This window comes from Excalfactoria chinensis, chromosome 5, assembly GCF_039878825.1.
Source record: "Excalfactoria chinensis isolate bCotChi1 chromosome 5, bCotChi1.hap2, whole genome shotgun sequence".
NCBI lineage: Eukaryota > Metazoa > Chordata > Aves > Galliformes > Phasianidae > Excalfactoria > Excalfactoria chinensis.
In genome coordinates, this window is record NC_092829.1 from 48,627,167 (window position 1) to 48,651,807 (window position 24,641).

The window sequence follows — 24,641 nt, forward strand, 5'->3', positions numbered from 1 at the left end:
TGTACGTTACCTCAGTTTGCTAACTTCTCTGCCCTGAAAAAACTCAAACTGTGAGCAAAGCAAAGTGTAATGTGTACCTAGTTAGACAGTGTGCAGAGATAAGGTTTTTTTTGTTTTTACCAGACAGCAGTCACCTCTGTCTCCCTGAAACACCTCTGTGGGTATTTTCATCCTATCCCCTAATTCTCCTGTAGCCTCAAGATCCTCTATGGCTCGTGCTTAATGAAGCTGGATTGTACTGGCGTGCAGTTGGAAATAGCACCTTTGCTATCACTTGTTTGCAAAAAGCATTTAATTTGGCTCCACATGAGTATCAGGACATCCCTCTGGTCAATCTTGCTAACCTCTTGATTCATTATGGTCTTCATTTGGACGCCAGCAGACTGTTGCTTCAGGCTTTGGCCATCAACGCCTCTGAGGTAAGATGATGTTTTTTTTGTTAGTTCAGCTGCCTTTCCATTCCTTGGTTAGTTTCTAACTACATGTTATGTAACTGTGCTGACTTACCTGAAGTATGCAGTTTATCTTCCAGCTTGTAGTTTGGAAGGAATGTTAATTTTCATTTACATTCTTGTTCTAACTGGGTGGAGCTGGTAACTGAGAACATGCACATCTGGAACATAATGCTTCTCAATAGATGACACATTTTTGCTTCCAAAAGCCTGTGTCACCAGTGGCTCAAAGGAGCCCAATCATGATGTTCTGGGAACTCTTGTCATCTTAAAAAGAGATTATAATGCTGCTGTTCTATCTTGATTTAAAACAAAAAGAAAAAACTCTTAAAGCAGCAGGTGTGTCGTGAAGGTCTTTGACTGTATAGACATCTTTCTCTGCCACTTCTTTTTGTAGTTTTTATGATGTGCGGTTATATTTGTCCCTAGATTTAAGGTATGTAGCTGGGTATAAACCTGTGTTGGAGTTTTTTGCCTTTACTTCCAGTCGCAGATTCAAAACAGCTTTTGCAATTCTGAACAGCAGTGTTATAGACATTTCACAGGTGGGCACCTATCTCATGTAGAAACACCATACAAACTGATTAAACTGTGAAGCTGGCCAGAGCAATTGTGAAAAGGAAAGGAGAAGAAAAAGAATTAAATTGAGGTGGGACCTGAACTTAGATTGGTGTGTATGTATCTGTGTCACAGCACCTTTTCTCTGGCAAGTGATTTGGTCTTAAATTTGTGATACTTCTGTAAGAAGCGAAAGCTAATATTTCCCATGCCTGTAATTCTGCACCAAGATGAACAAAGGGCTGTAACCTACCAGGCGCCAAGCACTTAAAGGCAAGAAGTGGCATAAGCCTTTCTAATATAAAGGGATCTGGCCAATGTGAGTCGCAGGAAGGAGTTAGAGAAAAAACATAAGAGGTGTGCCTTGGGAGGAGCACTTGAAGGCACAACACTGAAAGGTAGCTAAGGACCACACTGCATGGAGTAGGGATTTCCTCAGAGATGTTGGTGAGTCTTGCCTACTGCAGTAATGCCTGCTCTTATTCTTTCAGTCAGTCACGGTCCTGTAAAAAATACCATTAAAACAAAAAAAGGCAGGAAAATCTGTGCTCAAATGAAACTTCCTGGAATATAATGAAAAGTAGGTATAAATAAAAGTGAACTACAGTAGCAGGGAGTTAAGCATGTGCTCTGTGAGCAAAAGCTCGTTAAAAAGAAAAATTGGAATGCATTTGCTCAAGTTGCATCTTTTTCTGAATAATGCTTAATGATAGAAGCTGAGTGTGGAAAATCTGAAGCTGTTGGTCAGTCTCCAGATTTTCAGATAATGAGTGTAAAATTACTTGGGAAGGGAAAAAATGACTGCTATGTTACAATATTATAGTAATTATTCTAGCATTATATTAACTACTATATTCTTTGTGTGTAAGTGAAAGATTGTTTTCAGTCAACAGATAAACAAAAAGTAATGCTTTGCTATGTGCCTGTATTCTCTGATTAAATTCTATCCAGTGAAAAGGGTGTTTGTAATCCATACTTTACAAATGTTATGTAGAGACTTGCCAAAATCAGAGGGTAAAAATATGAAGTTTTTATAAAGAGTTGAAAATAAATGTTCATCTCTAAGCTAGTGTGAAATTGGTGTTTTCAGGAGCCCAGTTCTGCTCAAGTAAGTGTTGAATATTATTGACAAATGAAATGCATCTATCCTTCTAGAGCTGTAGTAATATTTGTATGCTTTTGCTGACTTCTGGTAGTTCTAAGATATCATCAAATGTTCTGTGCAGTGACCATTACATTTGTGGTGGTTTATAGTTAAGTATTTAATGCTTCATCTCAGCGTGTATTTAACAGCTGTTTTTCATCGTAGGAAGTTGGAATCCAGAACATAACCTTATGTCAGAACAGTTTTTGTTTAGCACAAATGCATCAAGCTGTTAGTTCTGAGTTTGAAGAATAGGCAATCCCTATTGAAGAAGCTTTCCCAATTCCTTCCAGGCAAATTGGGGAGGGTGTGGGTTGGCAGGAGATGTGCCTAGTCAGTTTCCATTTCAACTGCTAAGACTACTTATGCTGAGGTGTGTTGTTCTTTTCTTCATAGCCCCTGACTTATTTGAGCCTGGGAAATGCCTATCTGGCTCTGAACAACATTAGTGGAGCCCTGCAGGCTTTCAGACATGCGCTGGATTTGACTACCAAGTGTTTGGAATGTGAAAGCAGCCTGAAGATGATCCGCTGTTTGCAGTTCTATCCTTTTCTTTACAACATCACCTCTTCTGTGTGCAGTGGTAAGCAATTGCTGGAAGATGGACTGTGGGTGAAGTAGTGTCCATCTGCCTTGAGTGGTGTACCTGGAATTCATGTTCATTGTGCTGTTTCTTTTTGAGGATCCTCCCTTTTGCTCTGTAGTGTATTCTCCCCATTAGTACCAAAGTTGAGGCTCTGCTTTTAATGGAAAAGTTATAGGCCATTAAGAATCATAGAATCACAAGGTTGGAAAGGACCTACAAGATCATCTGTTCTAATCGTCCTCCCTTTACCATACGTACAGAAAACCACTAAATCATATCTCCTAGCTCCCTATTCAGATGCCAAGAAGTGCTTGAGGATGGGTTCTTAAATATCTAGAGGGCTACCAGTGAGTGTAAATTACTTCCTGAGTATGTCAGTAATACCTTAACAACCTAACTGATATCTCTTAGTGGTAAATGAGGAATGCTGGATTGAATACTTAGAGAAGTGTACAGTTGCTACTGCTTGGCTACTCAACAGCCCCTTTGTACATCCTTTCAAGTTCTACAGTCGGATGGATTTGTTTTCTCAAAGCTGAAGAAACTGGCAAGGAACAGCTCTAGTTTTCTTATCCTTCCATTGCATTCAGTCTATTGGATGTCATTTTATAGTATTCAGTCTCTATGGAATAGTCAGAGTTGTGACAGTATTATTTTGTTTATATGGGGTCTGTGCTCACTGCTTTTAAACTCACAAAAATCTGTAAAGTGAATGTCTTTGAACCCAATCTCTCCCAACTAAAATACTTTTACTTAGAAGTTGAGGTATAATGCTTTGTTACTCTTAGTATCTACTTGAATGAAACCCCCCACAAATGGCTTTTGGAGACAGATTTTGTTCTGTAGATCTCACTAAGTATTTCCAGTACTTTCCCTGTTCTTAGACGTAGCTAATATGCTACTCACAAGCAATTTAAAGAACCTTTATCAATATGCTTAATAACCCAGATTTCTTGCAAATTGTCACTAAGGCATCTTCTTCCTTTGTCAATGAACATATAAGAGTAATGCTTCTGATTTTTAGCATTACTAGGGCTTTCTCTCTTGCTTGTTGTTGTTGTTGTTGCTTGTTTGTTTGTTGTTTTGTTCTATAATACAACATCCAGGGGAGAAACATGGAAAAAACTTTCTTTGGTTTTGTGTCTACAATTAGGCTGCCTAAATACAGGCAAGAGGCCTCATATACTTCCTAAATATGGACTATTTCAGTGTTGGTGATATCAACTGTATCATTAGAATAATAGTATGTTATATGGCCTCCTGCGTTTTCACATACTTTAGCAAGCCAGTTTTGCAGAGAACTGAATGCTGTTTGGTTCAGTGTAGAAATTTGGTATGAAAGCACATCTTGAGGGTCTCTTTCTGACTCAGAATTGTAGTATTCTACTCTTTATTTATGTTTTTGCCTTTTCATGGGAATCCTTCTGTCTTAATATTTCTCTCTCTTTCATTTTTATCTCTAATACCCTTTAGGTCATCTTTTGTCTGGGTGCAAGAAAAACCTGAAAGCATGAACCTGACAGATAGTGTAAATGTTCTTTGTACCTTCTTCTGCAGAGTGTAAAATAAACGTGCTGGCTAATTCAGCCCTGGTGATGATTTGTGTTTTAAATAAAAAATGAGAAATAAATGAAAAGTCAGACAAATCTTATTGTCATATGGTTTGGGGAAATATTTTTCCCCTGCTCTTCCTCTCAACAGACTTGAAAGAAAACTTGACAGGCTATGGGAAAGTTGAAGGTGAGTCCAAAATGGATAATTTACTTCCTCCATCTCCTTCGGGAACTAAAGAATAGCTGCTTTGCAGTACCTGATCCACTGGAAAAATCACCCAGAAATTGGAATGTCAAGTGTTGTTTCTGGTCTAATAACTAACTTGGAGCATTTCTTCGAGGTTTTGGAAAGTAACAATAGTAGGGCTGCCTGTGCTTTGGGCTGTACGCTCTTGCAGCAAATGCTTTGGGGAGTTGGGTGCATGGTTCAGTGAATTGAATGTAGGATCAAAGTTTTGAATTTGTGGTCTTGTATTAGGTTACATTATGTGTCATGGATATTTCATACACGTGAAACAGGAATTTTCTGAAGCATGTTGTGACATTTGTTGTTAGTACAGGACTTGAAGTGTGCTGCCCTGATGCTGACTTTGCTGAATGTTTGCTAATATGTTCCTGTCTGCACTGCATCCTCGTACTGTCTTTTCTGTTTTAGACATAAAATTGTGTCTCAAACTCAAGTCACTTCATGCATGTGAGGGCTCATGCCCTTCATGTTCTTTTAAACAAGATCGAAGTTCAAGTTCTTTAACTTTTCTATTAGTGGAATGGCATTCCAGACAAGAAGCATAACCTGCTTTAAGCTTCGAGTGTCTCTGGTCTTACTGTCTCATTACTTGGCATGGTAGTGCTTTTACAAAAAGCTTTGTGCTACTCTTCTGGAAGCAGAGACACTGAGAGCATGCTAGGAATTTCTCTTTGTATACTATCAAGATCTCCAAATACTTGTGTGTAGTGAGTATGTAAATTTGTAAAAGCAGTGTGTACTTCTACACATTCTGAGCTGCTGGCTTAGCAGCAATGTTTTAAGTATGGGCTTAGTGCCCTCTTGTGGTGCAAATATTCCATACTGCATTAAAATGGAACTCTTGGTTTATTTCATCTGCTTCATCTTAAAATAGAACATGAGGAAAAGATATTTGAGTGCTGAAGTATATATGTTTTCTTTTATCTCCCAGCACATAATGTTCTACAAAGCTAGTAAGCTCAGACCTTCAAGCAGATAGACCTGAAAAGGGAGAGGCTCACCTGAAAACAGAATCTCTGCTTAAAATCCCATTAGTTTACCTATGGGCAGATTAAATAACTTACTTAAATCAACATCACAGTTGAAGCCTTAGAATCTTAATGGTTGCAATTGCTTCAGGTTTTTTATAGCAGTTTCAGCTACTCAAACTCTAAGCAAAATCCCCAGTATGCCAAGACAAACATATATTTCCTTTACAGTACTGTGTGTGCTAACACAGAGGTGTGAAATACTCATTTTTTATGTTCTTAAGTAGTAGTACAGTAAGAAAGTAGTACAGTATTAGATGAAATAGAGTATGACAATTCCCATTTTTGTCTGCCTTCGTAGCGCAAATGATTCTTCCTGATATACTATCTGGATCTTTCTGTTACTTCAGCATAATTGCATGCTCGTGTAATAGGAGGATCGATCATCAGGGGTTAGGATGAAAGAGAAAAGATTCCCTTTCTGACCGAATCTTTTAAAACTTGATACCTTCATTTTTAGTTTTCAGGTGTATTAACGTTTCTCTGCAATGCTCTTGGTGATTTATTTATCGTGATAGGGATGTAGAGGAAATGAGACGCATTTGCTACTGTCTGCCTTCGTCTCCTTTTAGGAGGCAATGTTGGCCAGAGGTGATTTCTTGCATGCAGCTGTTCATATTTCTTACAGAATCTGAAGATGCTCTGCTCAGGTCTAGACCTTTATCGAAACGTCCATCTAAGTATGTTTGAAAGGCTTTTTAGGGAGAATGGTAGTTGCCTAATTACATCACAAGGCAGATGCATTTGTGCTAACAAGTGTGTAGTAAATCTGCATAGACTGTATTAGTGAGTTGGTTAAAGCATATTTGGAAGAAAGAACCTGACCTCCAGGTATGGGGGAACTGACAAGGCATTGTTTAGTCTCATTAACAACTTGCCAATGCCTTGTAGGCTGTATTCACTTGGCTTAAATCTGAGAACTTATAAAGTTGTGATGTGTAGCTTCAGCCTGTAATGAGTCGTGTTGAGATTGTCTCAAAGCAGCATGCAATGCCATGTGCTCAGATTAAAATGAGCACTGCATGCTGAGCCATGGAGTGCCAGGCACTTAACTACCCCTGATCTGTCTACTTTATTGATTTGTTTCCTTTTAAGGTTGGTTGCCTGGTTCACATGAGAATCTGCTGTGCTCTGATTATCGTCAAAGCTTGAAATCTATCATCCATTCTGGCTACTGGTGACCAAAACTGGGACAATTCCAGTTTCCCTAGAGGAAGAAATAGATGCTTTTTGGATGCAGCAGTTCTGGGGAGGAAGCAAATTCTTCACCAAATTCCTGTATTTTTGCAGGGCCTGTTTTATTGTTTTGTACGATGCTGGCATTGAGAGGAGAATGTTTTCCTCTTGAATCCTAAACTGGGATAATTGGCGGTATTCTTGTCTAACTTTATTTACTGCAGGAGTTTCCTGCCTAGGCTCTAGAAAAGGCTAATCCAGGTTCTGTTTATTGTTCATCGCTCTGTCAAAACCAGGATTGATTTTTGTCTTTTTCATCTGGAGCAACAGCTGTGCTCTTTTGAAGGAACTGTGTTAAATGTAACCTGTCAGACAAACAGCTAAACACTTAGAAGCTATCTTAGATTAGTAAGGGGCATACCTGCCTGGCCAGTCAACACCTTCCTTTGCTATTTGAATTTGTCTGTGTCTCTGTACTTTGATCTTCAGTTAGGAGGAAGATTGTGCTGGTATCTGTCCCAAAGAAATCTGTAAGTTGTTGTGGGTTAGTATTAACTGTTAATCTGCTCTGGCTAAGCAGTGTTGTACAGAGAAAAGATGTGCAGATGAACGTGAAATATGACCTATCGAAACTATTTTCTTAAAAATGCAAAATCAGATCACTCCAGAAACCTGTTTAAATTCACCATCTAGTACAGATCTTACAGACTGTGGTAGTTAAATCTACGTGCATAACGTCATTGTACACCCATCAGGCTTTCTAGTGTCTGTGTTGAGAGAAGTGGAAAGTTAACTAACCTCATTATGAGTAACTGTTAGCTGTTCTGGGGTTAATGTTTAGAGTAGGCTGCTCCTGTGTTTAGTCTCTTTTAAACTCGAGTTTGTAGATACTGAATTCACAAATATGAGATCTAACAATTGGACTTGAGACGTGCAAAATATTTAATGCTTAGCATAAGAGGTATATAGGGCTGAACACGGAGGAAAGATAAGAGCAAAACAAACATGAAACAGTGTCTCTGCTTTATGATAGCAATACTTAAAATAAGAATTTCCATGGCTTAATCCATGTCTACTTCATTATGTGAAGTCAGAGGACAAAATACCATTCAGTCTTCACAGCATATATTATGCTGTGATCCAATGTAGGTGGGCATTTAATGTTAAGCAATAAATAGGTAGGTATTTTATTTGACATTATAGAAAAAAATACAGGAGCATGCAGGAGAACTCACTGAGAACAGACTTTAATCTTTGGAATTGATATGTGTTTGTTTCTCTTACTTTCTCCCCCTCTTTCTCCAAAATTAATAATAACAATAATGATAATAATAATGATAGAAAGGCTATTTCTGAAGCACAAACTGAAATTCAGGCTGGAGTGCTGCTTACCTTGCTACTCTTTATGTAGTACCATCACACTCTGAATGGGCTGTATTCCAGTCTCTCTTAGCTACTAACAAGGTTTGAGAATTTCAATTTAGATTGTATTTTGGATACTATTCTAGGCATCGTAGAGCAAGTCATGGCTTTTAGGTGTGCATTGTAGTAATGTAAAAGCAACACCTCTTATTGCAATGGATAGTGAGGAAGGAGCACAGTGAAGGCTTTAGATAGTCAACCTCCTTGATTTTCCCCTTCCCGTTTTTAGTTATGAAAGAGGTGTTTTGGGACTGTTTAGTTTGAAGTGTTCTATTCTGCTACATAGTAGACTGCTGAATTCTTCAAGAAGTTTAGCAGGTATGTCCCTTGCCCTGTGTTCAAGTTTTAACAGGTTTGTATTCCTTTTTTTGTGTGTGTGTATTTCATCACTTATATTTCATAAAGAAGATATGTGTCTGTATCAGGGACTAGTCTGCTACACAGTATTGAGGTGTGTTTCTGTCAGCATGAAGAGGAGATCTGGCCGTATATGGTTGGCATCTGTGTGTTTTTTAAAGCTTTGCTTAGAGCTCTTGTAATGAGACAAGTAGATAATCTTTAAATCTATAGCTAAGCCAATTTAGTGGCATCATTTGGTTACAAATCACATTTTAAAACTATTTTGCTACAAGTGAGAGCAATTGTTTAACAATATAATCCTCTTAATTGAAAATCCGGTATTTGAATAAATAATAATAATAAAAAAATGAATGCTTCATTTTGTGTGCATGAGTCTAAACTTTGAGCGTGCAAATTGTTCTGTTACTTGCTATGCATCAAACCAAAGCTTGTTATGTAGTGCACTCTTATGACTACTGGATTTGAGTATGCCCCTCGTCATCTTTGAGTTAAGTTGCCACTAACCCGTTTTCTAGGGGAGGGGAGGAACTTAAGATGTGGTAGGAATTTATGAAGCTTTCACAATGCTTGATACTACTTTTGTAGAGCTCTTCATTGCTGGTTGTTAAGCTTTTATCCTTTTGTTAGCAAAATGTCCTGCTCTGACATTGAAAATGGTGTTTTTGTAGGTTAGTTTTTTTGGGGAGTTGGGAGGAGGAGGTTTCTTTTGGTTCTATCCTGTATCCCAAATATTGGAAGGGAGGGTTTTTATGAAAGGAATAATGCTTAAAATAAAGGGTGCTTCCATTTTGGCAGAAAACATATCAAAAGCTTAGTCCAAATGTTGAAGCATTGCCACTGTCATTCTCGGCTGGTATCAGTATTGATACCTGACTAGATATACTTGGCCTGAGAGGGAACTTGCTACCCCTGTCCTTTGTTATTCCAGAATAATAACAGTGGTGATATGTGGATAGTAGGTGCAATTTTTAGTGATCACCAGAGCACGTTACAGCTGTAAAAGATACTGGAGGGACACTTGTATTATGATTGCAAAACCTCGTCGTGCCTTGTTGAATCAAGCAGTGGTATTGTTGGCTTTAGGGAGCAAGAGCTACTGCTGGATGGACTGCTTTGCTTTTCAAGTGTGCAACAAGGCTTCTGGCAGTTCTGTGCTGCTGATGGTGCAGGCAGCCCATCTGCTTTGTGTCTTTTCTGAGCCCTAGAACATACAGGGAATATGTCATAAAGCTTGTGTATTCGTCCTTGGTTAAATGTAGACCCATTGAGTACTAGTGTCAGTATTGCATAGCGAGGTTATTGTTAATTGATGGCTCTGAAATGGCTACTGGAGTACCATTCAGTCATGCAACTCGGGTGGATTTGTTGGGTTTCCAGTGACAGCCCTGTTCTGTCATTGCAATGTGGTTTGCAGTTTCTGCTTTTGTAGCTCAATCGTGGGATTTTATTTTATCTTTGAAGCGTAAATGTGTTGTGTTTTCTGTTGTTTTGGGTTTTTTTTGTTTTGTTTTGTTTTTTAAATTAAAACAAAGGGAATGAGTAAGAAAAGGAATGCATGAGTTTTAGAGCAAAAATCCTAATAGAAGCATTATAATTCATAATTCAGTCTTTCAGAGCAGCAATAGTTGCTAAAGATGTGCCTCTTTTCTTGTTACTGCTCACCCTGTTGCTTTGAAAAACTTGTAACTGGCCTGGATTTTTTTTCCCCCTCAACAAATGTCTTGGTCTAAAGATCATCAGTTTCTTTTGCAACCAAATATCTGTTCATATGCAATCAGAATAACACGTTTTCTGTTAATAGCTCACAGGAGCTTTATGAAATGATCTGTCCACCTTGAAACATGAAGGTAATTGGGCTGTGCAGTATGTATTCCTTGGAGTTATTAATACTGTCCAAGTCAGAGCTCATTTTTTCGATGTTGCCTGAAGGAGGTTTGCTCAAAGAGAGCTGGACAGGACTTGTCCTATAAAATGATAGATGGCAATATGTTGTTCTTCAGTTTTGTTTCTCTAATGAATATATTTAATACTAAAAATGCAGTATCACTGAGGCAGAAAGCACCACCAAAGTTTTCGTGTGGTCTAATGAGATTATTGTTATTAGTTTTCACGTTTAAAGAGTAGTATGCTACTCTCTTCATAAGAAAAGGTAGTTACTGTCATTACATTTCTTTGTGAAGAATACGGTTTTGAGTGTGCATCAGGAATCATGGAGTTTGACTTCTTGCTGTGTAGTTCTATGGCTATAATGGCTGTAGTAGGTGCTAATGCGTTGGTGGAAATTGAAGAGGAGCCCTGAAAATCAAAATGGTCAATGTTAGATGGAAAGGATGACCTTATCAGATCTTTTCTGTACTTAAAGCGTATGGCAACCCCTCATGGAAGGTTGGTTGAGACCGTGTCTTGCAATAGTGCCGTACAAGCACTTTCACAAAATTAAGCAGATTAAAATGACATGAGGAATAGAGACCTCTAACAAACAATACTGTTTTCTGCTTTTCATATTTAGGATCCCCGTGCTTTGTTTCAGAATCTGTATTGCTTTCTCTATCCAGTGGATTTGCTTTATAACTTATGAACTTTTCTCATTTCTTCTCCCAGTTTTTACATTAAATAGCCATGGTTAGACTATTTATTTGTCTTATTTCCCCTCCCTTGTAAATAATGCATTATTTATATTATTTTTAATATTATATAAAATTCAGAAGACTACACGTGTTCTGTCTGTAACATCTTTTTTTCCACTGACTGTCACATAACAACCAAGTCTTTGAATACACAGGGTAGGACAGTCCAATGTGCTTTTATCTGGAATTTCTGAGTTCAGATACAAAGTCACAACATCTGCTCCCAGGAAATGAATGAGCAACAATGAGATCCTTCTTCAGTACATTTTTATGCAGCAAGCTGGAGAATCAAGTACTGTGAAGTGGTTTTAGACTTCAGATTTTGTAACCGTAATCCCTGTGTCTGGTCTTTACACCCAAAATTCACATGTGCGCATGTGAACAACCAGAGTATTTGTGAATAAGAAGAAATACTGTATAATTGAGCATTCCTAGGGCAGCAGTCACTTTTGTCCTTCACCCAAGTGGTGTGCAGTAGGCACTGAAATGACATGGGTCATGCTTTGTCACCAGGGAATGTTCCTGGAACCTGGAGCTACGTTGTTCCTTTGGTAGAACTTGTCCTGGGTGTTCTTCCCAGTTATTCTGCAGGCACGCAGCTGATACAAGCTGTAACATTCTGAGGGCGGTGTTTCCTTATCACCAGGTCCACGCAAAGCTCATCCAAGACCTTCTCTTCTTTCTTCAGCCAGCCTGTTTTTCCTTCTGTGACATCAGGCAACTGAAAGCAGTAATTTCAAAAAATCAGGCCACCTGGATTTCTATATATAGCAGCTCTTAGATCCCAAGAAGGCCAGCACTCTCATCCAGTCTGCTTTTAGCTGTTACTATTTGTAAATTAATATTAATAAGGTTAGTCTTAAGTAGAATTGTGTCTTTTTTTCCCTCTCACTTGCTATTTCTAGCTTTTTTCTTTTTTTTTTCTTTTTTTTTTTTGGTGTCTTTATCTCAAAAAATAGTTATCTGTATTTTGTCCCCCTTTCCGCCCCCCCCATCTTTGTACTAATGATGAATTGACCTTCCTCAAAGTGAGTTTTGGTCATTACATTTCTGATTAGCACTTGACTTGCATCAAAATCGGACTGGTTTTGATGGCAGGCAGGGGGAGTAGTTTAAGCTTTAGCATTCTGTACTCAACATTCTCTGTGAAATAAACATGAGGGTCTCCATAGATTGGAGAGATTTTTTTTGCAGTGAAACTGATGATTTTTTTCTTTTAATTGACAGCACAGAGGGAGATGTGAGAGGATTAAAGAAAGAGTCGCTGATAGAATAAGTAGGAAGGGAAGAATATAATTGCATGGTAGATGTTAGGACAGTTTCTGAAGCTACCAGCTTCTGGTTTGAACATTTGCTTATCTTATGGCCTAATTGCAAGCTGGCTGGCTGTCTTTAGGACGACTCATTGCAGCTCTGTGTTGGAATTTTTCCAAATGGCCCCCCATGTGCAGTGCAGTGTCACTAAAAATACACTTCGGAAACACTCGTTGAAGGTGCTACCACCACACAGTTATTTCTCAAGTACTGTGCTGCTTCCTATCAAAAGATGTTTGTGTTTTCTTTCATTAGTCATTCACAGTGTATACATAAAAATGTTTTCTATAACTTTTTTAGATAATCTACCATGTCAGAAGGTGGAGCAGGGTTGTTTTGGTTTGTTTTTGTTTTCCGCTGAGCAATGGCTTTAATACTTTGTGAAACTGTACTACTAATCTGCGTGTAGAAATCTACAAGACTGTGTGCTGATGTCCAAAAGGAACAGTCTTATGTGGTGTATCAATACATTCTTCTCTTTTAGGTCACTGTCATGAAAAAAGTGCAGAAGGTAGTCATGACAAGGAGAAATACTTTGAAGACCACCATGAGTCAGTCACAGAAATGGCAGGACACCCTGGGGGAGGTATAGAAGATACAGAAACTCAGCATTCTGTAAAGGATCCCTCCATCTTGAGACTGGAAAGTAAGTCAGCCTTAAAGTTCAGTACTGACAGATGAATGATTTTCTAGGTTTTTTGGAAGAGCTGTCTTCCTTCCTCCAAGGAGCTACATTATTCCCTTCTGCCTGTAAAGTGGAGAGTAATACTTTGTTGTGTTTACTGTTCCTCTCCAAGCCTGACATGAAAGTGCATATAATCAAAAAGTGAAATCAAAGGTTAGGATGCTTTCCCAGGTAAAGGATATAGTTTGCATTCTCTAGTCCCTTTCTCCATATGCAGCATAGAGTGAGTATGGAGTCTGTGCAAATGAAAGAGTCAGATCATGGGGGAAAAGGGGAAGAAAAAAAGAAAATCTTTCATAAAAAAAAAACTATGGGTGAAGGTAGGAAAAAGTGAGGCTATGGTATTCCCTTTTAGACACTGTTACTGCAGAAAGCAATGATTCAGAAGGAGTGGAGAGTTTAGAAGATGATCAGATGTCTGAAGAGATGCTGGCTTTGGTGGATGAGTTTGAAAACTCATGGCCTCAAGAAGCTTTTGAAGGGGCTCTGGAAGTAAAAGGTCGTCGGATGGACTTGCAGGGAATCCGTGTCCTAAAGAAGGGAGCTCAGGATGGCCTGGCAAGCTCCTGTTTTGGAGACTGTGGTGATGATGATGAAGCTGAATGGGTAAGTTCGGATGAGTTTGTAGAAGTCTTGTACCAACTAACTTTTAGAGAGGGAAAGACTAGGACAGTTTCTGGGAACTTCCCCTGTGGGTTACAGAGAGCTGGTTTATGTGAAATGAACTGCTCGTTTCAGTCCATTCCAAAGGAAAGGCTTCCACTAAAACTAATATCATTGATTATCAACAGCAGGTGCTTGGGTGTTGGATGTTGCTGGATGCCTCCACGCTACCTATACAGAGTTAGAAAGGAGACAAGATTTTAACCAGATGTCCTAGTTTTTCTAACAAAATACCTGTAGTCATCACATTGCAAACAAAATATGTAATGAGAAATGCATTTCAGCTCTTCGGAGGTTAAATTGGTTTTCTCTTAGGTTAAAAGTTGAAGTTGTATGTTGTTGGCATAGCGTGATGCATTGAAAATGAGCAGGCTTAGAGAATAAGTTGAGATGGGGAAGAGATGAGATCTCATCACAACATCTTTGGAATTGAATCTTTGGGCTAGAACAGGTAGCGTATTGGAGCAGATAACATTTGTGGTGTTCCTTAATGTTAACCTTGCCAATATTGTCCTTTTGGTAGATCACTTTTCAGGTCAAACGTTTAAAGAAACCAAAAGCTGATAACCTGGATCTCCAGGAGCCAACTGGGAGAAACAGAGAAGAAGGGACTAATGGAGAAAATGAAAACTTCTACCGAACTGCCTTGGAAATCAGTGGACCAAAGATACCTTCTCCTGGACCAATAGGTAATTTGCCACCTCAAGAGAAAGGAAATCCCTTGCAGGTTTTGAATTACTGTACAATCATAGAGTGATTTGGGTTAGAAGGGACCTTTAAGGCCATCCAGTTCCAACCCCCTGCTGTAGGCAGGGACACCTTCCTCTAGACTGTAGTTTATTTCATGGCAACTTTTATTTTACACTGGCTTATTACCATAAATATGCACTACAAAAATGACATAGTGAAATATACCTTCTAGATGAGAATGTGGAAAACCAACAGATCTCTCTCATGAGTACCTTCTTCATGAAATACAGGGTAACTTCATTCACTGTATGAAAACTTTCAAGATAATACTCAGAACTTATGGATAAAAAGTGGTAAAAGTGGATAGACAGTGATAATGTCAGTAGAAGTAGTAAATAGAGGGGGAGGAAATTAATTTTTTGTTAAAACTGAATGGAAAGAGAAGTTACTTTTGTTTTTACCAGATGAGAGATGCTGGGGTAAAAGCTTGAGTTTATTATTGACTAAACATAACTTACGCAGTTCAAAAACAAAATACAGAAAGTCTTGCCTAGTAGAAATAAATAGAACTTAGCGTTCTACTGTGATGTTTGGTGATATTAGAAAAGAAGATTTAGTAGAGCTAGTGGAGAGCACAGTCTTGCATCAACATGGATGAGGAGGTTTGCAGAGAGAGAGAGAGGTGGAGTTTCTGCTACTTAAGGAGCAAGTATTGTGGAGAGATCTATTAAGGTAGTGCAAGTTAGTTCCGTCAGTGCACTCATTTGGACAGAAATTACCAGCACTTGATTACTTTGATTAAAGCTTGGAATTTCTGGGACCTATTGGTGCGAAGGAAGAGAGGATGAATAATCGTTCCACATACATTTCATCTTACCATGATTTCAGCTGATGTAAAATTTAAGTGTTATAGGTATGCAAAAATGTTTTCTCCTGTACATTCTAGTCGTTGACAATTTGATAACCTAGAAGGTAATTCACATTTTTTCAAGGCTTTTACATGAAGTCTTTGGCAAGCTTAAAAAGTTATAAGCAACTAACAAATGTAAATTATTAAATTAAATAAGGAAGATTGCATAACGACAGTTACCATTTGTGAGGACGTATCTTTCCTTTTCTCAGTGTGCGCTCTCTCCCTGAGCTACTTTCCTGGCTTTATTACACAGCATCCCTTAATTGTGAAGTCATTAACTTTCTCACACTCCTGAGAGGCAAGGTCTGCTGACATCCTCTTTACACGAACTACATTATCAGAAGTTTAAGTAATGCCTTGGAGGTCACCTGGGGAATTCCAAGCAGAACAGGGAAATGAAGCTGACTGTCCTTTGTCTGACTGGTACTTTGATAACTGACCTGTGTAACATTTTTATGCCTTTCACCATCTCTTGCTGTTCGTGCCGATAGTAACTCTAAATCAAGTACTGCACAGAGCCAATGACAAAAAATAATCTTTCCCCTCTGGAATTTCCCAGTTTCTCAAAGTTAATTTTCCTTTGATCAGAATATTTTACAAAAGACACAATATTGCAGACTTTATCATCGTTTTGCAGAACTGTGGTGAAGCACTTAAATCTTGCTGGGAAATAGATCTTGCATCCAAGAAGTCAAAACTTTAGGTAACCAGAAATAGGTACCAGAATGCTGCATCTGTAGCTGATGTGATGTTTGTGAATTTGGCCACTTGCTGTGCAAATTTAAGGCTATGATGAATCTTTCTTACCTTCAAAACAGTTCAGAGGATTTTGATGAGAGAAGCACATTTCCTAGCAGTTAACACAAGTTGGATTTGTAGGATTTGGTGCAATATCCACCTAATATGAGGGGAAGATTTCAGTGGATTTTGGATCAAATGTGAAGATCAGTTTCCTAACATAAAGTGGATTTTTAACCTTTCCCTTCCTTGGTTAACTCCTTTCCAAAATGAGAGGTTGTAAGTGTTTCAGAAATGTTGCTGTCTTGAGTGTGTGCAGTAAAAGCTTATTCTTGGGTAAGAAATGGCAGTATTTTTTGTCTCGGATTGTCAGAAGATGGAGTGATCAACTTTTATTAGTTCTTAGTGTAGCTGTACATCGTGAATAATAACTCAATTAAGAACTTTAAGGAGTTAGAGATAATACTTGTAAACAAGAAAGGCAATTGTTTTTAATCTGCAGCTATTGAAAAACTCTTAACTTATAACTTGTATCTTAAAACTTCGCTTTCAAATCTGTCATAGCATCCACTTCTGTCTTTGGATCCCACAAGTTCCTTGTGGTATATTTAGATATGGGGTCGTTCTTAAAGAAATCTGACCACAGCACTGTGACTTTTATGTTGTAGGGAATATATCTGCTGGTGTATTTGTAATTCATTGTACTAAGTCTTTCTGCTTGAAAAGAATCCCTTTTATTTCTTTTTTATTATTATTTTTTTCTCTCCAGGAAAGAGGCATGACTATCGTAGCCTTGGGTGGCCAAGTCCTGATGAGTGTCTGAAACTCCGTCGGGTAGAGCTCACAACTGTGGCTAGCACGTGGCTCGCTGTTTCTGCTAAAAACATTGAGTAGGTATCTTATATATGGACCTTAAACCACTCACACAAGGCAAGGCAGTTGTATGGCCTCAAGTGTACATTAACTGAAGATGTTGTTGTTCTTTAAAGTAAGAAGGAAGTATCAGGATTGAAACTCATGTTTGAAAACATGATGTGGTATTTATCAGTAGACTTGCAAAGAAGAGAGCAACTTCAGACTGAAGATCCAGTTTCTCTTGCTTCTCAAGTTGTTCAAAGGAGATTCTTCTGTGCAGTTTATACTCACTAGAGAACTTTGTAATGACTTTTATTTTCTTCTCCTGACTGATTCAGTTTATTACCTTTGTAGCATTACAGAGCACATTGATTTTGCTACACAACTGCAAGAACCAGCCATGGAGCCCCTTTGTAACCCCAATCTGCCAGCTAGTATGCATACTTTGGACCACCTGCAAGGTGTCTCTAGTCGAGCAAGCCTGCATTACACTGGAGAGAGTCAGCTTAAAGAGGTATGCCACAGTTGAAGGCTGTCACACAAAGATATCTATACCATAGCAGATTCAAGTTATGTTTAGTGCTCTGTCTTCCAAAATGCCCTGCAGTACATGAGCACCTGAATAAGACTAAGAATGATGAAAGCTGAATGTAGTATTTTTACCAGACTGTTTTCCCAACCGTCTGTGATCTGAGATGGGGGAAATACTAAAACACAATTGCTGTCTTGGTATTTATTGCTCTAGATAGATGAATTAGTGGAAGAAAAATCAAACAGAGTATACACCGACTTCTACAATTCTCAGAATTCGATGGCATGGAGTTAAAACACTCTATGATTATAGTACTAACTCAAGTTATACAGTGATGCTTAGGTTCAAATAAGTCAGAGATTTGCAGAATGTTGAGTGAAAAGAGTAGCCAAAAACGAAGGATGTCTTTTCTCATTTTCCATTTTCAAAGTACTTGTCATTTCTCTTTCACAGGTGCTACAGAATCTTGGCAAAGATCAGTACTCACCACAGTCATTAGAACAAGTTGGTACTCGAATAGCCAAAGCTCTGGAAAAGGTACATATAAATGTGAAGAAGGATTATGTCTTGGACATACTGTTTGGCTTAGCAGTCAATCTGGTCTCAAACCATTTATCTGAAATAAGGACTGAATTTATATTTGGACTTGAAATTTCTGTCTATTCAGCATCTGTAATGCCCTTCAAGGCTTTTACTTGAGCTCTTGATCCTTTGCTTACAGTTGGGAGTCCCTCTCTCAGGTCTTTTGCTTGCCTTTAGGTTAGATGTTAGGAGGAAAATTTTTACTCAGAGGGTGGTGAGGTGCTGGAACAGGTTGCTCAGAGAAGCTGTGGATGCCCCATTCCTGGGAAGTGTTAGAGACCAGATTGGATGGGGACTTGGGCAGCCTAATCTGGTGGGTGACAACCCTGCCCATAGCAGGGAGGATTGGAACTGGAGGATCTTTAAGGTTCCCTCCAACCTAAGCCATTCTCTGATATTAAACTGTTTTAATAATTCTCAATCTTTCTCTCTCTTCTGATGCTACATTCACTTGGAGCTTATGGAAAGTCATAGCTAACCCATGACTCAGCTCTTCCAATTGTGTTTATGGCAGGGAGAGATTTCCTCTCTTTCATACCTCTTTGCTATTTCCTTATGCATTGTTGAGCTGAAGTGTCAGATGCCTTCAGGTAGTGGTATAGCACCATGTGCGAGGCTGCACTTCCTGTTCCCCGCCGAGAAAACTAAGCTTCCTGTCTAGATCAAGGCTACTGAGAACCTCAGCTGGAGGAATGCTTAGGGACGTAATTTTCTCAGGATATACAAGGCAGACCAGGATGCACTGACTGTTGTGTTTTTCCAGTGTCAGGAAGATATGTCAAACTATTATATGAAAGAGAGTTCTACCAGAACACTTTGGTGCCCCTGGCCTATCCTACTCTCTAAGGAAGTTACTTCACTTTGATACTGAAGTTAATAAGCCTTTATCGTTCCCAGAAAATGAAGATATTTCTCTTAAGCTTGTATAGTAAGCTTAGTTTCTTTTGACTTCTATGCTAATTTTTGTCTTACATACTACACTTGCCCCTGCAAACAGCAAGCTTTGTCCAAATAAGCTGAAAATTTACTACTAACAGGAGAGAAATGTAATTCTTCATAAGGTTAGCTGTGATGAAAATAAAGCACAATTCTTCTGTCTACTGATGTCATTCATTATTCACGGGAGTTAAATCAAGATGACTACTTAATTAATTGCATGTGCGAGAATAAACATTAAGTTTAAGTATCTCAGTCCATTGAATTCAAGCACATAGTATTTTCCTTTCTAACATGTGGCATGGGAGTCAGCCAACTGGAGGCAACAGACTTGATCAGCTGGACAGTTCAGGCTTCTGCTTTGAGTTGCATCCCAAAGTATCTTTTCTCCTTCTGATGGCTACAGAGAGCATCAGGAGTCTAATCAACCAACTTAGCTTATATGGTAATGTGTATACACATCTAGATGCTCAGCACCTGACAGCTGGTTAGAAGCTGTTGTGACTGCTAAAGCTGTTGTTACTGTACAAAAGATTAAGAAAATGATGTTGCACTTGAAATTTCTGTTTCGTTTGGCAGTCTCTGAGGCTATTGCTTATATGTTGTTAGATGAATCCTTAAGACGCTTTGGAATAGTTGAATGCTACTTTTAAGTGAAGCATCCTCTATCCCAATATATTGAGTAAATTTGAAGGCAGGAAGGTTGTTCACTACAGGTGTCTGTACGACTCATGTCTGTGTTCTCTTCCAGAATCAGACTTCATGGGTGCTCTCTAGTATGGCAGCTCTCTACTGGAGGGTGAAAGGCCAAGGAAAGAAGGCAATTGATTGTTTACGGCAAGCATTACACTATGCACCCCATCATATGAAGGTGTGTACACATCTGCCTGCTACACAGATAAAATAATGTTGTCCTTGTGAGATAGCTACTTAGTTTTCATGTACGATTATTGAAACTAGAGCTGTGCGTATCAGGAATCTGTGTATGTCCTGTATATCAGCTAGTGGTGAAACTTAAAGACTTTCACCACCTGTTGAGTGTGGGCTGCAAAAGAGCACTTTCCTGCATTTCAATGGGTTTAATGCTTCTCTGCTGGGCACTACAGGCTTAAGCATCCTTCTGTTATGTAGAACTTTGAATCTTTGTCAGCCTCATCTTGAACAAGTCTTTTACCTTAAAATATATCTGTGCTTTTAAAGTGGGGGGGCATCAAGGAGGAATGGATCAAATGCATCTTAAGTTTTCAGTTGTTCTGTTGAGGGCACCTGCAGCTCACCTCTGAGCAGTATTTTATTCTCCATAGGCGTGAAGTCCAGTTCCCTAAGAGCTTGTTACAGCTGTTTTGTCAGTCAAACATGGTCTGGAAATTCAGAAATTCAGAAAGTCTGTGAAGATTTTGTTTATAGCTGTTAGCCAGCATCTTATAGGAAATCTGTGGCAGAGGTGGGGGAGAAAACAGTGTGTGAGTTGCACTAATGTTTAACCCTTTTTTCACTTCCCTACTTTCTCTTTACTCATATTCCTTTTATACAGCTGCTGAAGGAGAGGGATCAAAGAGCTGCTCTCGCCTCTTAAAGCACATCTTAGCTTTGGGGGGGGGAGGGAGAAGTAACAGCATCTTCAAATATTGTAGTACATATGTTTATTTTTATGTGAGTTAATTTTTGAGTTATTTGTCTATGTGACAGCAATATTTGCTCATTTCCATGTTCAAATAGGTGTGTATGAGTTGCTGTTTTTGTTTGTTTATAGCTCAGGGTCAGATGCTTCTTCTCTGGTAAGTGTAACTCATCACCTTCAAAGTGACCAGGTGGTGGAGCCTTCTGTCAGTCTTCTTGCTTCTGAAACAGTTTCAGTGGAAAGAACCTCACTGTTGATCACTTTCTCTTCTCTTACAGGATGTACCACTAATAAGCCTGGCAAACATCTTTCACAACGCCAGACTTTGGAATGATGCTATCGTTGTGGCTACTATGGCAGTGGAAATAGCACCGCACTTTGTGGTTAATCACTTCACACTGGCGAATGTCTACGTAGCAATGGTGAGCATGCCTCTTACACTGATGTGCTGTTTCTATGGCACATGGGATTCACATTTCCACAGATAATCTTGGAGAAGCAACACTCATGAACTAGAGAGGCTATCAATAAGAAAATATTTTTTTCATGTACTTTTTTTGGAGCATCAAAGCTTTTTATTAATCATTTAATACATGAATTCCAGTGTTGTTACAGGCTGGCTTCAGGATGCTGCCTACAATACTTTTGTATTTAGCAAGCTATCAGTTCTTAAAGAACTGATTCTGCCCAACAGATTGTTTAGAAAAAAATATCAGGGTAATTGAAAGTAGAGCATTAGAGAGGCCAACATTCTTTATTGTGCAGGCTTTCATCACGTTGCCTTGAAAAGTGGAAATTGTTGGCCTTGATAAGGATTGAGAACTCTGGATGGATGTTATAGAAGTTCTGTCATCTTTTACATATAAAGAAAATAGGGAGTCTAGAAGTGCTGCTCCACATGCTGTCTGCTTTCACATGGGGATGTTAGTTTAGCTCTTTACCAGTAGTTCATCAATAGCCTTGCCATAGGAAATACTGGATATGCTGTTTAAGAGAAGAGGTGCCAAAATCCAGCATTGGTTTTAAAGCTCTTTTGGGGATTCCCTTTAGTAGATTCAGGAGGGGGACAAAAAAACATCCACAGTGTCAAAAATATCAAAAATATAGAAGCAGCTCAGCTCTTATAAGGAGAAAAGAGGAGGAAAAATGTGCAAAAAGTGACTGAAAAGAAACATACAGAATCGTTGGAGCTGTAAGAGACCTTTAAAAGTCATCTGACCAGGGATACCAACAGCTGGATCAGGTTGATCAGAACCTTGTCCAGCATTACCTCAGATGTCACCAGGCATCTACCAACAATCTGGGCAACCTGTTTCAGTGCTTTGCTGTCATCTTAAAGAAAGAAAATTTTTTGTATTCAGTTGAAGTCTTGGGTTTTGTTGTTAACTACTTTACAGCAAGAGTATTCGGATAGATGATTAAAAAGAAAAGGCAAGAGAGTTGGTCAGTAATGTTCTGCAGTAATTTGAATCAAGAGATTACTGGAGGAGGAAAAGAAAGAATAAGAAAGTTAGTGGTCTCTGTGTTTAGAATCTGACTTCATGCTATCTTCTTCTGCCTTTTTTTTTTAATAGGAAGAGTTTGAAAAGGCGATGAAATGGTATGAATCAACATTAAAACTTCAGCCGGAGTTTGCCCCAGCAAAGAACCGAATCCACACCATTCAGTGTCATTTACTTATGAAAAAAGAGCGACGGTCTCCATAGAGATTGGCTTTTTTTTCCTCTTTTTTTCCTCCTTTTTTTTTTTTTTAAAAAAAAAAAAAGCCATTCTTCACTACTCTGCTTTTAAGTGTGCTAAGATAAATTGATGAATCGAAATTTTTAACAAGACTTCGGAAAAGAGATGGGATTTGGATCAGGGGTTCTTTTATCTTTTCCTCAGATATAGAGACATCTTTGGAAAATGTTTCACAGACAATAATTTTAAAACAACCATGTAAATAATAAACCAAGGAAGTTCCATGAGTCCATAACCACCTGTATCAGGACCCAGGCACCGTTAGTTTCTCCTTAATGCTCAGATTGGCATTCAGCATCTAAAATGACTTGCTTTGTGTCTTATAATCTAGGTCAATAGAAATGCAAAGCACACGCCCATACTAAATAGTAAGAAGAGATAATCAGCAGTTCATCCATGTGAAACTCATGCTTTGTCCAGTCCTGTTTACTCCATGCAACATTGCCTGCTTTTTTGGAAGGAGAGGCACGGAATTTCAAACATTTATCTGGAAAACAAAATAAAAAGGAGTTAGGAACATCTATCACTTTTGGAATGATTTATTTCTGTTGGAGATGAGGGAATGAAGGGTGGGGAACAACAAGACACTGAAGTCAAAGTGGTTTTATTTTTAATCTTACTGGCAGGGAGGAAAAAAAACAAAAGAGTAGTGATCCCAATAAGATGTTTTATATTTGTCTGTATATTCATAGCCCTCTGCCTCCTTCAATGGTTGTTTTACTGATTCTTTGTTCACTGAACTTCTAGTCATTTCCAAGTAAGGTGCAAGTTTCTGCTCTCTCTGAGCCGTACTTTCATCAGCTGAGAAGGAGCAGGGATGGAGTCATTGTCAAGGTATCATCAGCAAATGAGTCAGGTGAAAGATTTCCAGATCAGTTTTCTCTTTGGTCAGTGGAGGACGTGATTCTCCATACATCATTGTTGAATTAACAAGGGCACATATTTCAAATAAATTGTTTATGAACAAAACGTGGCTTCTCCTCTGTGTGTCATGCGCTGTTTGAAGGAAACTAGCCTTGGGGAGCTGCTGCATTTCTTTTGGAGCAAGTAGAGTTGGGAGCTGGCAGATCCTATAGCGTTCCTAGTCAGATAATGGTTTGCTACATATCCATGGGAAACTCCTCACCTTTCTTTCAATGACAGAAATAAGAGCCAAAATGGCAGTGGTGGAACTTATGACATCAATGTAGTTTTTGTAATTTACTGTAACTTTTCAGTTCATAATATGATCTCTGAATATTTTTATATGTAATTGAAGATGAGTAGTTCTAATGCAAATGTTTACCTCTGTTTTACTGCAAGTAATTTTTTGTTATTAATCTAGAAAGCCTCACAGAGGTATGAGCAAGTACTGCTGTTGGGTAGGTTTTTATTAAAAACGTGTGAGTGTGTTGAATTTCTGATTGTCATCTGAGCCGGCAGCAAGTCGAATCGTATTCCTTTCCTGAGGCTGTTTGGAAGCCTGATAATGTTGACTGGAGATCTGTCTGCGTAAGTTCTATTGTTGTGAGAGTCTGATCACTTTCAAGAAAGTCTAATACGGTGCCACAAAGAGTATGGACTGGGAGAAGAAACTGTGGAGACTTCTCACCTGGAGCTTTGGGAGAAGCCGATAAGGTGGGTACGTGTTAAAGGAAAGAAGTTCCGTTTGAGTTAGAAAAATAATAATATGCAAAAAGTTTTCTTACCTAGAAGATCCAGCTTACTGCTCAATGCTCTGATGTGCCGTTTGGTTGAATCAAGTGATCGCCACACACTGAAGTTTCTAGTGTGTCTGTCTCACTGGTGATGAGCAATGTCAAAGCTTTAAGTAAAGGGCAAAGTTGATCCATAAGAAGCTAAAGCAGCTGTACGTGGGTCACAAGTTGGCAGTACTGGCTTTGTCAAGGATGGAATGTAAGTAAACCTTTTCTGGATCACCTACCATTGCTCGTAGACAGCACTGATGCACACTTAAAATTAGGCATTAATACCCTTGTCAGCTTGCATCTTCCTTACAGTGGTTAGGTTGGTTGGTATTTTCATTAGAAGCGTAGCAAGGAGCATGGCATACAGACATCATGCAAAAGGTAGGCAGGTGCCCCACATTTTGTGTGATGATCATACTATAAACTGGTGTTGCCACCAAGGAGATAGCAAGCTATTTATCTTCTTCATCTGTTTGCATTTTTGAAGAGTTCATACCTTGTAATAGTTCTTCAAAACTGAGGTAGTCTGAG

General features: G+C 38.8%; 1 protein-coding gene across 1 annotated transcript in view; it reads left to right on the top strand.

Moving 5' to 3' along the window:
- The window catches only part of TTC17 (tetratricopeptide repeat domain 17), a 46,065-nt gene extending 22,681 nt beyond the window's left edge, over window positions 1-23,384 (top strand). The window contains 11 exon segments of the mRNA XM_072338758.1: window positions 195-419; window positions 2,551-2,737; window positions 12,952-13,113; window positions 13,508-13,758; window positions 14,339-14,504; window positions 16,926-17,046; window positions 17,366-17,525; window positions 17,997-18,080; window positions 19,813-19,932; window positions 20,961-21,104; window positions 22,257-23,384. Coding sequence (XP_072194859.1) covers window positions 195-419; window positions 2,551-2,737; window positions 12,952-13,113; window positions 13,508-13,758; window positions 14,339-14,504; window positions 16,926-17,046; window positions 17,366-17,525; window positions 17,997-18,080; window positions 19,813-19,932; window positions 20,961-21,104; window positions 22,257-22,388 — 1,752 coding nt within the window. The 3' untranslated portion in view covers window positions 22,389-23,384.
- Window positions 23,385-24,641: the final 1,257 nt, after the last annotated feature.